This window comes from Terrapene carolina, unplaced genomic scaffold (assembly GCF_002925995.2).
Source record: "Terrapene carolina triunguis isolate 2854851 unplaced genomic scaffold, T_m_triunguis-2.0 Scaffold88, whole genome shotgun sequence".
Classification (NCBI taxonomy): domain Eukaryota; kingdom Metazoa; phylum Chordata; order Testudines; family Emydidae; genus Terrapene; species Terrapene triunguis.
Genome location: NW_020664439.1, coordinates 47,279,043 through 47,294,131, shown reverse-complemented (window position 1 = coordinate 47,294,131; position 15,089 = coordinate 47,279,043). Strand labels below are relative to the sequence as shown.

At 47.8% G+C, this 15,089-nt stretch overlaps 1 protein-coding gene across 1 annotated transcript in view; it reads right to left on the bottom strand.

Annotated features, from left to right (window-relative positions):
• LPP (LIM domain containing preferred translocation partner in lipoma) overlaps positions 1 to 15,089 on the bottom strand; it is a 389,426-nt gene that overhangs the window by 242,446 nt on the left and 131,891 nt on the right. The window contains exon 4 of the mRNA XM_024202387.1: positions 6,050 to 6,251. Within this exon, the coding sequence (XP_024058155.1) occupies positions 6,050 to 6,242 (193 nt within the window). The 5' untranslated portion in view covers positions 6,243 to 6,251. The remainder of the gene's footprint in view (positions 1 to 6,049; positions 6,252 to 15,089) is intronic.

The window sequence follows — 15,089 nt, the reverse complement described above, 5'->3', positions numbered from 1 at the left end:
AGATATTCTTTAATCATTTCTATCCTTGAGATCTATTGCCAGTGTTCTTCTTTCAACACAAACGCAGTGAGTCCCCTTCCCCTGATTGCTGTTATGTTACACACGTAGTAGTGCACGTATAAACAGGGAGCTTACTGAGTATATTTAGAGAATACAGACCTGTTCCTATTGAAGTCCATGGGGGTTATGCCTCTGACTTCAATGAAAGCAGGATTAAGTCATTTTTCTCCTAAAAGCACATGTTATTCTGGGCAGAATTTTGTCTATAAAGACAGGGAGAAATGTATTATAGATCAGGCCTGATGGCGTCCTCTGTTTCTGAGCAAAAAGCTGGAACCCGAGGAATGTGGTGTGGAACAATTCACAGAATATGAGTGGCACAGGAAAAAGAGCCCACCCACGCAGCTCTCATTGACTTCAATGCTCACACCTCTCAGGATCAGGCCCACTTGGAACAAGAATGTTTATGCCCTAGGGCTGAGCTTATTAAAATGCCAGGCACTGCTACAGAATCTTTTAAAGTGAAATGAGAACACGGTGTAATAAGGTATCCGGGAAAATGATTTATGGTGTGTTCCCGGATACAGTAAAGAATAAGAAAATTCAACCCACTCCCCCATAGTTTTCATGGAAGACATTTAGGTAAAGAACCATAATTAGCAGCTATAAGGACACAGGGACATGTGATCTGGACAATGCATATGGGCAGACAGCAGGCACTGGTCGAAGCTGGGGAAATTTACGAAAAGAAACAGCCATCAGTTCACCTGACCGGGTGTTAGCCCCGGCTGGGACCACTGCAGCTTTTGGCATGTCTAATGCGCACACTGGGGAAGCAGGTCTGACTGCATGAACACTGCCCACGCTATGGCTCCCACTCATGTTAACACCAGTGGGATTTTATTTGCTTGGTAAATGTCCTCAGTTCAGATAATTCTGCTATGTGACCGATCGCTACGACGCAGCAGACTTGAGTCTCGGCTCTTGCCTCCCACGCGCTCGCTTCATCTTCTTCCTGCCTTGGGTCAATAAGGCTCCTCTTACACAACGTCCTTGCGTGCAGACTTGTACCTCAGCAACCTCTTGATGATTCCTTAAGTGCCACGTCGCCAGAGCATAAAAACAGGGATAAAAGCAGCAGCAAGACAGCAACAACAACGGCAGCTAGTCGGATCTGCAGTCTAACCTGGGCAACAAGGGTGAAGAAAAGCTCAAGTGGCGAAAGGAAAAGGAACAATCAGAAGCCGGTTCCATTAACGAAAGTCTGACGATCACTGAGCCTTTCTGCTAAGATCCTGCTTTGAACAGTGCACGGATGTGCCGAGCAGAACAAAGAAAAAGGCCAGTTGGAGACACTAGTGCATGGGGGAAGCAGTACCAAATAGAACATGCCGTGATGCGGTGACTTCTGCTCATGTTTTCCAGACCTAAGGCCTGGTCTACACTACGACTTTAATTCGGATTTAGCTGCGTTAATCCGAATTAACCCTTCACCCGTCCACACTACAGAGCCAGTTAATTCGAATTAAAGGGCACTTAAAATCGATTTCTGTACTCCACCTCGACGAGCGGAGTAGCGCCTAAATCGATTTTGTTAATTCGAATTAGGGTTAGTGTGGCCGCACACCACCGAATTACTGTGTTTAAATTAATGGGGTAGTGTGGCCGCACACCACCGAATTAATGTGGTTAAAAACCGAATTAAGGTGCTTAGTGTGGCCGCGCACAATCGAATTTATACAACCTGTTTCCCAAATTCGAATTATCTAAATTCGGATTAATCCCGTAGTGTAGACATACCCTTAGAATAGGTCACATCGAACAAGAAAAGTCCTGACCTACATCTATAACAGCGGCCACTCCTCCTCTGAGGAACTAAACCCAACAGAACAAATACCCAATAGCTACTGAGGGCCAGGTTTTCCAAAGAACGCCGCTCCCAGTTAGGCAGCAAAACAAAAGCGCTCAGTACTTCGGCTGTTGGCCCCTTTGGGAAATCAGGCCGTAAGCGTCACAATGGGAAAAGCTGGAGCTGGACACCTTTGAAAATCTGGCCCATATTGTGGCGGTTCAGTACTTGAAAATCTGGCCCGGTGTTTGTAGGCCCTATAGAAACACAACAGCACGCGGCCTCTGCTACGCAGCAGAAACGGAACAAGCCCAGGAATCAGAACTGTGCTCTTGTCTATTCTTCTGTTTCTAATGGTACCCAGAGGCACCAGGTAGGGTCAGTGCCCCCCCCCCGTCTCTGTCCCAATGAGCTAACAAATCTAGCTTAAAACAAGACACAACGAGGCAGTATCATAACCTGCCCCAGGGAAGGCAGAGTGTTACAGCGACCCCCTTACATAGTCTAAAACATCACAATGGTATTTTTAAAACAGGCTCATTCTACTTTTTTTGTTTAGCTTTTGTTTCCCTTTTTAATCATTTTTTATAGATAATTTTAAAATTCTATATATTTCTGCCTAATATATTTGAATAGCTTCCCCTGACACCCCCACTTTTTGTAACTGGGGGCAGGAGAGTTGGGTGTGAGGGAAAGGCAGAGCTCAGGTCGGGAAGCACAGTGTAATCGAAAGAGGATAGAACACTAAATGTCAACAAAAAGTATCCCAGTGCCAGTGGAGGGGCCAAAGGTTTGATTGGAAGGCAACATGGTGTCATGTCACGGCCACTTTCCATGTCATGCAGAGAGGCCTTTGGGCCCCAGGGCTTTACTCCGGCAACTTTCATCAGCCCGTTCAATTCACTCAAGAAAAACACAGGCCGATCAGCGGAAAAAGGTACAGGCTGTACAAGTGACACATCTTAAAAGAGATGTTAGCCCCGAGGACGTGGCTTCCCCAGTGCTACCAGCGACAATCTGGAGAAACTAGTGAAGAGCATGTGCTGATAATGCCCCTGCAGCCGCTTTTAAATGGGCAATTGATTTTAATGATACTGATCTGGCAGCAGCTGCTGTGCCAAGGCATGATTTGTGCAGCTACATCTGTACCACTACAGCCTTAGGACACTGTTTTGCAATCTTCCACTTGCGCTATATCCCTTTGCTTCCAGTCACCTTTAGCAGACTGACTTTGTAAACTGCACCTCTTCTCAAGCCTGAAGAAAATTAAACACCCCTGTGAAGTTATTTGGGGGCAGGCAGTGAGAGACTTAATATACCAGAGTCCAAACGGGAACTGCAGCTCTCGAGTTTCCAGTTTCACAGCTAAGTAGAAAGAGGCGTAGATGAGAATGGAAGAACAAATTCAGACAAGATAACCGGGCGGGCTTCTTTGCACAGGCAGCCATCAGCCGTCCCCAGTGCCTCCCAGGCCAGATTGTTGAAACAAAAACAAATCAAGGTCATTGAGGAAACAGTTAGGGAGCTGAGACAATGGAGCAATAAAAAGGGAATGAAGCATTATGGGCTAAATATTCTGTAATGGCCCCGCCTTCTCTCCTGGATCCCAGAAGTCTAGTATTCTTAAATTCATATACAGTCGAGCTAATGGGTTTGGACGGGCTGGCTGTTGGCAGGACTTCAGCAAGCTGTGTATCACACCACATCCCTGACTAGCTCTTCCTCAGCACCATCAGCCTTCCAGGCTCCTCGAATGACCATGTGATCTCCAAGACAAGACGTGGTCCCGATGCTGAGAAATGCCGAGTGTCTCCTACAAGGTGCTGTGTACACTCATCTCAGAGGCTTCAATGGGACTGCCTTGCGAGTTTCACCCTGGGCAGGACCGGGTCCAATGAGAAGTGGTATTCCACAGGGAAAGAGTCATGCCACATGTCTCAGATCTGAGCGTTAATCACAGGAAGCTTCCCTCCCCTGTGCTTTTCGATTCTTATCAGTTCCTCCCTCCCCAAAACCCAAGAGCCGCATGGTACAAAAGACACAAGAGAAGAAGATAATATCTCTCTCCCATCCAATCCACCCACCTCCCCAGCAACTCCAGTGGAAAACTTCTTCTCACTTGATGTTTTTCCCTCTCTCTCTCACCCATGTCTTGTCAATGAATGCAACAGAATGAGTGAAGTCTACCGTTTGAGGGATCCTTTTTCACTTTTTACACTCTCTTTTTTAGTCTTCCTTTTCTACTTTGCAACTTTTAAAAACTTCTCCAACTTTTGAAAAGCTAGAGTGTCAAAACTCTGCTGTTCCAACTTTTCAAAAGTTAGGGATGTTTTTGAAAAGTCCCAGAGCGGCAGAGCTTCCGAGCTTCATTTTTTATTTGTTTGTTTGGGTTTTTTGTTTTTCTTTAGCTGCTCCATAACTTTTCCAAAACTGGAGAAATTTTGAAAATTTACAGGACGGGGCGGAAGGGGGAAGGGAAAAACTGACTCATGAACCATCCCCCTTTCCCTCCAAGACATGATTCATTTGATTGCACTCTGAGGAAGACAGAAAGGAAAGGGGATCCAGAAAATGCAAAACCCGGAAATTAAAAACTGAATTTTTCCAGTTTTCAAAAACCAAATCAAAATGAAATTTTTGTTTTATTTTGTGGTTTTCCCACATAGAATTGAAAAAATTCACAGGAAAAACCCCTCGCATTTTTCAACCCGCTGTAATCATAATCTATTATGGCTATTCTTGTGCAAACAGAACTCCCATCATATGCCAACAAGGGACCTCTCGAGGTCCCTTCCAGTCCTAGAATCTATGAATCTATGAAAGTCAGGAGTCCCATCTCTCACAAATTACAACCAAGACGACCTGAAGAAGAGCTCTGTGCATCTCAGAAGCCTGACTCTTTCAGCAACAGAAGTTGGTCCAATAAAAGATATCACCTCCCCCACCTTGTCTCTGTATTACGATCAATGGAAGTCTTGCCATTGACCCTTCTTGACCAATTCAGAACTTTGGAGGAGCTTCTCCTGACAAGTGACAGGGGCTGAGCCCCGGAGGATCTCTCAGTTGAGTGTCCCTCACTTTGGAACTTCCGCGTTCTGCTGGTTGGGTCTACAAGACACCAAGCTTCACAGCATCATGATTCAGCATGTGGGCCAAGAGTGTGTTAAACGTAGGGTGTTTATAAAGTGGTAGATGGAGGAGTGCCAAAGTATCTTGGTTGTTATGTCATGTCCTGTTAGGCCATGTGAGTTCAGGTTTTGTTTTAATTATATAATTAAGGGAGGGATAGCTCAGTGGTTTGAGCATTGGCCTGCTAAACCCAGGGTTGTGAGTTCAATCCTTGAGGGGGCCATTTAGGGATCTGGGGCAAAAATCTGTCTGGGGATCGCTCCTGCTTTGAGCAGGGGGTTAGACTAGATGACCTCCTGAGGTCCCATCCAACCCTGAGATTCTATGATTCTATAACGTGTCCAGATGCTGTTGCAACGGTCATATGAATATCCATATAAATAATTATTCATTTAAAATATTAATTCTTAAGAATTTGGGGTACTGGAGGAGCCGTAATCCTGAATTCATCCAATTGGTTGGACAGCAGTTCTGCCAACAACTTGCCCTATCATCCTGCCACATCCCCAGACTTAGTACTTTGCCTGGTACTTCCCACTGAGCCAGCGCACAAGCCCTAACCCTCCCCCAGACACTGCAATTTCTTCTGGAGCACGACGCCTTTGGATCAGCCCAAGTGGTTCACACCAAATGCATGAACACCTTGAAAGGAATGGCCTTAGAAAGTGAATGTCGGCATCAACTGTTAAGAAAATAAGATGGGGCCCAAAATGATTTTTTTTTTTTTAAATAATGTGAGGATAGCTGGAAGGCACACGCTCCAAAGCTACCCCAAGATTTTCATTTGAACTGCTCTGTAACCAGGTAACCTCAAAGAAGGTATCGGTAATCTAGAGTAACTCATGAGCATATAGCATAAGGGGGTTAATTCCCCTAAATCAGATCTATAGAATGGGTGAAATTCACTCCTGGGCAGACACACACACAACACGCGCAGGACTTGGCGGTGAAAACACGGCGTGCTGGCCCACAGCCCAGGGGTCAGTTTCACCAGGGAAACGCCCTTGTATTTCGCAGAGATCGCATGGAGAACTCCCCATGCCATCAAGCTCCTTTTCACAGGTTTCTTACCATCACTCCCCGGCTGTTTGTATGGATTGTACTTTGGCTTTGGAGCAACAACTGGTGCAAATTTCTTTGGCGACTGCTGCGTGGACACAGAGATGCTGGGGGTCCCAAAAGCGTGCGTGGTCTCCATTCTCGCAGTGACGTGTCCGACGGGTTCGTTGGTGTTCTTTGGCGGCAGCCATGATGGGTGGGACATGGTTCAGATCTGGGGAAGGATGAGAAGAAAAAAAAACACCATGCACATTAGGTTTTTAAATTGGGAGGGGGGGAACCCTAGGAACTTCTTTTTATTTACTTGTAAAATACAAATACACAAAAACCTTTGTGTGTGTGTGTGTGAAGGTTTCTCTTTATGGCTTGGCATATGAATTTGCCTATTTATCCCTACAACAGTATGTCAGAGGCAGCAGCTTTGCCCTCTCAGCAAAGAGAGCTAGAATGGAGCTGAATCCCACCCACCCCCCTTACTCTGAGAGGTAGGCCCCCTCCCCAGATCAAAGCTGAGGCATGCTGGCAGGACAGTGGGGGAGGAATCGGCTCCACTTCCCTTTCGAGTTTCAAACAGGGGTTCTCAGCATGATGGTTGCTTCCAATTCCACAACCCGTTCAAATCTTAGCCTCCAGAGCAAGGCTGCCACAAAGAGGGACCACTAATGAAACTGTGCTGATGATTTCCCTGCTGTGAAGGAGGGCTTGGAAAATCTCTGCGTGCCTCAGTGAAATGGGGATAAAACTGCCCTAACTTTGCAAGGATGCTGTGAGGATACATTCCGCAGTGTCAGTGAGGTGCTCAGATCCCATGGTGAAGAGTGCCCATACAGACTGATGGGGGCTTTTGAAAATGTCACCTTAAGTCACCTCAAGAGCCTTACTCCCCTATTCAAAGCTCATTCAGGCCCTAAGCAGCCACAATCCCATTGACTTTCAAGGAAACTTCTCAGGCCGACATTTTCAAAATCAACTGATTTTGGACGCCTCTGTTTTTGGACATCCAACTCAAGACACTGTCAAGCACGCTGATTTTCAGAAAGCGCTGGACACCCACCCTCTGAAAATCAGGCCCCTTCCGGGGGCCTCGACTTGGACACATGAAAACTGAGGCAAACAAAATCACTAGTTATTTATGTAATTCTTGGCTTTAGGCTCCTAAGCATCTAAATCACTTCTGAAAACCAGATTGAGATGCTTTGAAAAATTTGACTCAGAAACATCCGTCCACTAGGGACTGCACTGAAACCAACCAATGCATTTCCACACAGGCCATCAAACAGCCATCCGATGTCAATGACTTTTAGTCATTAGCTATCTAAGATGAATGTGAACAATGGCAAGGCGGTAAAGGCCACCTATTCCTTTACTAGTCCCCTGTGACATCCACTCTCTCAGTACTGAAGGGGTTAATTCATTTTGCATCCACTGCCTGCCGTCACTTCAGCCCCACATACTCTTGTTTAGGTTAGGAGAATTCCACCAGGCAACAAAACCCCAGCAGGCTCTGGAGACTGGATGTGAAGAGGTTTCCTTTGATCAACTAAAGCAGAAAGCATGGGAAGAATCAGCGCAGGAAGAAGACGGAGCCAGGGACAGCATTATCTGATCACTGTTGTGAAAAAACACCTCCAGCTGTGAACAGGTGAGACAACCGAGTCTCTGGCAGGATTTGCAGAGAGAGCTGCTCTCCAATCGCATTCCGACGGGGCTGGGGCATGAGGGCAGTTCTAGCTCCCGCAAACGAATGTATTAATTGGTGAGAACTGTCCACTGAGCGAGGGGGAGTGAATGCTGCCAGGTGTGCCAGCCCGTAGAGAGAAATGATTACTGAGCTCTGCAGCACTCTCACCACTCTGACACAGCTCTGCGGTCGCACGCACAGAAATCCATGCGAATGTCTCTCACGGAGAGGTTTTCCTAAGCCAGGAGTGGCAGTCACAAATCACCTGTTGAAGATCAGCAGCTGGAATCTGAAGGAAAATGGGCAGCTGCTTCTGCCATCTACCACCTCCGCTGGAGACCAAACATCTCCTCACGGACTCCGCTGTAGAGCCCAGCTGCCGTACCCCACGCCCTGCCGACACAGGCACATTCTTGGCGCTGCGAAGTAAAAGCTTCCGTCACATGCCCCTCACATTCCGCACATGGATGCCCATGGCTCTAAGGAAGTGTTTCAGCAGCATGGTGATACACCTGGACACACATTGAAGCCTGTCCTAACTTGATCATCTAGACTTCACTCTTCAGAATATACTTCTAAAGATTAGTATAATGAGGACCAGGTGTGCCAAGCTTTAGGACCCTGGGTGCGGGGGATGCAGAGTTACTCTGCTGACTCACCATGGCAGGCAGAACAGCCGCATCTCACTATTTCCCCCGAGAAGCATAAAAAGCAGAGTCCACCTAAGAGGCAATAGGTGATAGAGGGGGGAGTCCTAAAAATACAGCACAGGAAGAAGCCCAGGCTTGTCCTGTGTTTGTAAGCACAGTCCAGCCTCAGGGATTTGCTATTTGAGAATACATGTGTCTTTGCATTGGTAGATAATAGAAGGGGGACCAGCCTATTCACACCAGTGCCTTTCTAAAATTAACTTAGCAATTAGAATTGTATTTATGACGGTCATGGGTTATTTATTCCAGACAGCAACAACTCCCTATGTGAGGAGTTAATTCCACTGAGAGACTGGTTGGTAAGGATCATCTTGTGGTCAAAGCACAGGGTAGAGTTGGGGATCTGGGTTCTACCCCGGCCTCTACCATAAACCCCCCGTGGGACCTGCACCAATCCATTTCACTGCTGTGCGCCTCATTTTCCACATCCTGGATCTAAATGTTCAGTCCATAGTTTCCCTCCCAGCCAAGGGCTCGCACCCAACTTAATCCAGCCAACACAGAAATCGCCCCCAATAAGAGGAGACCCACCACTGATGGAGAAATAAAACATCACAGGCCGGCTGGTTCAATGGGTGCTGCGACCTGGCAGGAACTACGCAGTTCTAAAAGAAGATAGCAGTAGCGCCGCAGGTGCCTCTGAACTGGACTCTGAATGTTATGCTCCCTAGTGGAGCTGCTGAGATGCAGCATGCAACACACTTCATACCAGCAACAACTCTCCGGGGCAGAGCCCCAGCAAACCAGGGGACCGCCCGCCACCCCCTGCTTCTTGGTCTCATATTACCAGATGACAGCATCATTCTGAAAGCAAGAAATGGAAGGCAGGTCCACCCGCGAGGCCAGAGAGGAAATCCCACTAACCGCTCCGCGCTGTCCTGCTACCTGCTGTTCCCAACGCCAGGGTTAACGGAACCAGAAACAAGTTCTCACCAAAACAAAGATGATCCCCTTCTTCTTCCCACATCCCCCCAAGCTCCAGATCAAAGCGATAAAAGCATGCTAACAGCCTGGGTGCAAAGGAGGGACAGCAGTGCAGCCCCTCAACCTGGAGGGCCAGGAGGGCTAATCATGTCGCACTGCGCCCAGCAAGCACTGTTGAAGGTGCCCTGGAGTTTAATTCCAACTGGGCTGGGCGGGGAATGCCCAGCATTTACATGGCATCTGGAAGATGGCACATCCCACAGCACAGCGCCCCCTAGCACCACACCGGGGCATTATCTCACTACAGACTCCGCAACAAGTGTACCCACAAAGCTGTTCAAGCTACTTCCTACAACGCCTGATTCGTCTCCCACCCCCATAGTGACATGACCCAAGGAGCCTATGCCATCTGAGAGATTCACAACACGACGGAGCATGGGCTGAAGGGCCAAATTAGTAATGCCAATCTCAGCAGCAACGTGTGCAGCGGGCTGAGCAAAACAGCGACGGAACCCTGCAATTAATGAGCCTAAAGACTAGAACATATTAATGGCCAATTTGGGAACATAGCGACCGCACTGCTGTATCTCAGCCACTCATTCTGAGCCTGTGCGTGACCCTGGCTCTCCTATTCTCGAAAGTATTTTTCTGATATTTTTTATTATTTCCCTTTTAGTCTTTTCTGTTCCTCCTTTGTCCTCGCTCATCTTCTCCTGTGTATTTTTTTCTCTCTTCTCTCTATCTGTGCCAGTTAAGATGTCCCAAACAAGTTCCTTTTTCCCAGCTCCAGTACTTAGATCGACTTACCATGGTGTCTTCACCGCAGTGAGTCGACTGCTGCCACTCCCCCGTCGACTCCGTATGCGCCTCTCGCAGCGCTGGAGTACAGGAGTCAACGGGAGAGTGCTCGGGGGTCGATTTATCACATCTAGACTAGACGCGATAAATCAATCCCCGCTGGATCAATCACTGCCCGCCGATCCGGCGGGTAGTGTAGACATACCCTAAGACAAGCAAAATTCATCCACTCACGTTGCAAGTCTCACAAAATACAAAAAGGAAATTGATTGACTCAGCAGCTAAAACCAAACTTTGCTTTTTTAAAATGCACATGTTAGTGTGACTGGTTAAATGGGCAACAAGAGGACAGGTGCAGTGCAGGATAAGCGGACAGCCCCACCTCTCCCTCAGTGCTTCTCAATCTTGACCTATAAAACTTCTACTAGTCCAGGTACAGCCCCTACGTGAACACTGTAGATGCACCGCAATCCTACTCTGCCACACCCTGCCAATGGTGTCAACCACGCAGTCATTTCACAATGGAGACCAAAAACCAAAAAGGCACCACTTGGGCTTATAACTTAATGTTGATAATGTAAACCCCACCAAATCCATAACCCTATCCAAATGTGAGTTGGATCAGCCCATTAAGCCCACCAACGCATCTCGTGAACATGAAACTAAGTCCTACATTCAGCTCAGACCTTCTCACACCTACTCACCAGATCTGATTTTTTTCCCAGCAAGTGATAATATACACCCTGGAAAATCCGAGATTAGCATCAATGCCTAACTATGAGGTTAGCGATTCATGCTTCCTACAGATGCATCTCCAAACACTTCACTGAATTAATAATAGTTACAGAAGTGATTTTTTGCCTGCTGTAGTTTTAGGCAAACTGCACATTTTTTAATAGCTCAATAATAGGTAGGTGCAGGACTTCACAAGGGGATGGAGAAATCAGTGGTGAAAGAAGTGAGACACTAAGAGGAGGAGAGAGAGGGGGCCCGGTTACGACAGGAGGGAGGAGGTTGCAGGGGCAGAGGGAGACAAGGCACCAGAACGGGGGAAGCAGCAAAAGGAGCATTAAGATGGATGGCGTGGCAGAACATGAGCAGTGGCATGAGAGCAGACATGCAGGCAGACGGACAGCGGTGGAGAGCCAAGGCAGCGAGGGCAGGGAGCGCGGAAACTGACATTGGAGACAGGAAATCAGTGAAGGGACTCAAAGAGGGGGTGACAGGGTAGAAATGGAAAGGAAGGATGCTGACAATCGTTATTGTCCGTGCCACGCCCCAGGCCGCTTTCCACACTCCTAAAGTGAAACACGTCGTGTTCCTCCTTCCAGGCTACCGTCATTTTCAGTGAACCACCATCAGACTCGCTATGAATCCCTGTGGCTCTCCACTACACATCTGCCACCCTGGGGAAACTAACCGCTCTCAAGCACCCTCGGCCTCTCGCTGTCTGAGACAATTATCGCTCACCCACACGGGATGACTTCGTGGATTGAGGGCCTGCTTCTGCTGCCACTTAAGTCAACGCCTGGGTCGAAAGCGCAGACTGAAAAGCGAAGCTGCAGATTACATCTGCTGCGTCCCTGTCAATTCTTCATCAAGAAAATCATTCCGGATTTGTCAGCCAGTTTCCCTTCAGTGAGTCCCTCCTGACAAACTTGAACAAACCAAACCATCCCAAACTTGCCATGTTCTGTCTCCAATTACCCCCCTAACAGCGAGACCCTATCCCCTCCGACTCCTTCCACAGGCTCCCCCTTGGCCAGCATATCAAATGCAAACTCCTTGCTCTCACATTCAGTGCACTACAAAATACTGCCTTGGCCTCCTATCTTGGTTCCCTCTCTCACACATGCGCAGGCCCTCCATCCTGACAGCAATGCTCCAATTATTTCCTTCTAGGCTCCTAACTCTGTGCCTTCTCCCATGGCGTTCTCCATCCATGGAACCCCCCTCGGCAATGCCGGTTTCCCAAACCGCTACCTTCTCCTCAGTCAATTCCCGCCTAAAACCCAGCTTCTTCCATCGATTCTAAGGCCAGATGAGGCCATTATAATCATCTACACTTTGGGTAAAGCGGGCCGTAAAATCTCACCCAGTAATTTCTGCATCAAGCCCATAACTTGTGTTTAACTTCAGATAGAGACTTGACTTCTTATAATGGAGAATCCACCACACCGCTAGGTAAGTTCATCCAATAGTTAATTATCCTCACTGACAAAAGTACACCTTGTTTCTAGTCTGAATTTGTCTAGCTTCACCTTCCAACCACTGGATCTCATTATGCCTTTTTCAGCTGAATTAAAGCATTGTCTATTATCAGAAATCTCTTCTCTGTGTAGGTACTTGTAGACTATGATCAAAGCACCTCAAACTTCCCTTGGATAAACGAAACAGAGAGCGCTTCCTTAGTCTCTCGCTCTACGGCAGGCTTTCCAGACCTTCAATTATTCTTGTAGCTCTCTGCTGAAACCTGTTCTGAAGTGTGGACACCGGAACCCCACACAGAATTCCAGGACTGGTCACTTAAAATTAAACGGGGGGAAATGGTCAAGTACATTGCAAGTGAAAACTTACAGCCAGTCAGCTGGTGCTTTGTTACAGGGCCAGCTGCCTCTCGAGTGCCCTCTCAGAAGTCTGTCTGTCACTCAGGGCAGGTCTACACTACCCGCCTGAATCGGCGGGTAGAAATCGACCTCTCGGGGATCGATTTATCGCGTCCCGTCAGGACGCGACAATCGATCCCCGAATCGACGCTCTTACTCCACCAGCGAAGGTGGGAGTAAGAGCTGTCGACAGGAAGCCGCGGAGGTCGATTTTGCCGCCGTCCTCACAGCGGGGTAAGTCGGCTGCGATACGTCGAATTCAGCTACACTATTCGCGTAGCTGGATTTGCGTATCTTAAATCGACCCCCCCCTGTAGTGAAGACGTAGCCTGAGACACCCTGCCTCTGTCTCTTCCTCCTCCCGCCTTAGCAGGTGACTACTCCCAGTCCTCCTAGCTGGGACAAGTTCCCCTGGTCTCAGGGTCTTCCTTACAGGAGTCTTTAGAGCTTCCCCCTTCTCCCCGCAGGTTCCCGCTGCTCCTTCTAGAGGAATACGTTCTCTGCAGCTTCTGCAGCAATCAGGGCTGGCTAGCTCCAGGCCCCTCAGCCCTTAAGGGGTAAAGTCACCTGTAACAGCCCTCTGTGAAGCTTGAGGCATTAGGGATCAGACCACTGCTGGAGGTGGGGAAAGTCAGACTGGATGGGCCAATGGTCTGATCCAATATGGCACAAACCTTAAGTACCAACGATAAGTAACATTAAGAGGAATGTGCAGAATCAAGCTGTATAGATAAGGAAACTAATTGGCTCCTGTCCTGTCATTCAGACAATCTTAAAGCCATAATTCAGAGAATACTCGCTATAAAAGAATGTAGCGCAACAGGGAACTGGAATTCATCAATCCCAAGACGAGACCACATTATCTCAAAATGTCAGCCCAGGTATATCAAAGAGCATAACACTGAACAACAACAAAAGCCTGACAAGGTCTGTTTTGCTTTTAATTACTGGATGCCATTCACCGCTGAAAGAAAGCAAACAGCTAACATGAAGAGGATCCAAACTCAATTTGCCCTCAGATCAGATAAGCAATGGAAGGCTAGAGTACCAATTTGCCTCCACTCGAAAGCGTCAGCGCGTTCGTCTCCGACGGAATTGAGACAGGCTGACTCTTCCGTAATGAGACTCTACCCAAATAAATCTTAATTTCACCTTTCCTTTTGCAACGCAGACCAAATGCTCCTCGGGAGTTGCTGGAGCTGTGGGGGTATAACAGAACGAAGGATTTGTCCCCATAGCAAGTAAACTCTTTATGGAAGTCATGGGTGGCAACTCATGGATAGAAATGTTTTGTTTAAACCAATGTGTATTTCTACACCGCCAGCACCATCCTTAATCTAGGCTCTCATTTCCTTCTATGCCTACGCCTCTAATTACCACGCCGTCCTTAAAATCCACCAACACCAGGGAAGCGGAACCTCCCGTCAGCTCACTTATCATGTGGTTTGATACCGAGCTGTAATTTCCCATACACGTGCAATGCATTCTTTGGACTATCTGTGTGTAACTCACATTGTAAGCTCCTGCAGGCAGGGACTGCCTTATTGGCATACTCCAGGTGCAGCTGGAAAACCCCACTGTGGCTCTGCTCTGCTACCATCCAGGGATGGCGTCCTGCCAAGACATGGCCCTTCTGGGTCAACTAACACTCCAAGCAGTGCAAGTGTCCCCCTTCCCCTGTTCTCCTAAGTGCCCACAGCCACACTGCAGGTGCACCAGGGGTCACCCACGTACCCTTCCCAACCCTTGTGCAACACACCTACACAGGAAGAGGCATATTCTGCCCTTACTCCCTCTTCCAAATCATTCATGAAAACAAGTCCTAGCGTCAAGTCACATGGACGCCTCTCCCAACTCAATGAAGTGCCATGTATGGTTACCCTTTATGTACAGGCTTGTGCTCTGTTAATCCATAGGACGCGGTGCCTGTTGAAGCCAATCTGAGTTTGTTTTTCATTTGAGATGCCAAGAGACGCTAGATCTAAATCCAACTCTCTACTTGGTCCCCCTCATCCACTAATTCTGTTGAATGCAGAAATCAAGACTGACCAGGGAGATTTGTTCTTTATAAATGCCCAAAGCTGCTCTTTTCTCCTGGCCCCATTCCCCTCTAGACAGTAAGTGAGTTTGTTTCTCCATTTGTAGCCAGCGAGCTCTAGGAGTGGGCTTTTACATTTCTCATGGCTTCCAAAGAGGGATATGAGGTCAAAATTCCACTCTCATTTGGGGGCTTTAACCAGCCCTTGGAAGTGCTGTGGTTACTTAGAAAAGCACCTCAAGCTCTCCTGTGATAGATTTGCCATAAGGTATTTCCCCTCGTCAATTTCATATCA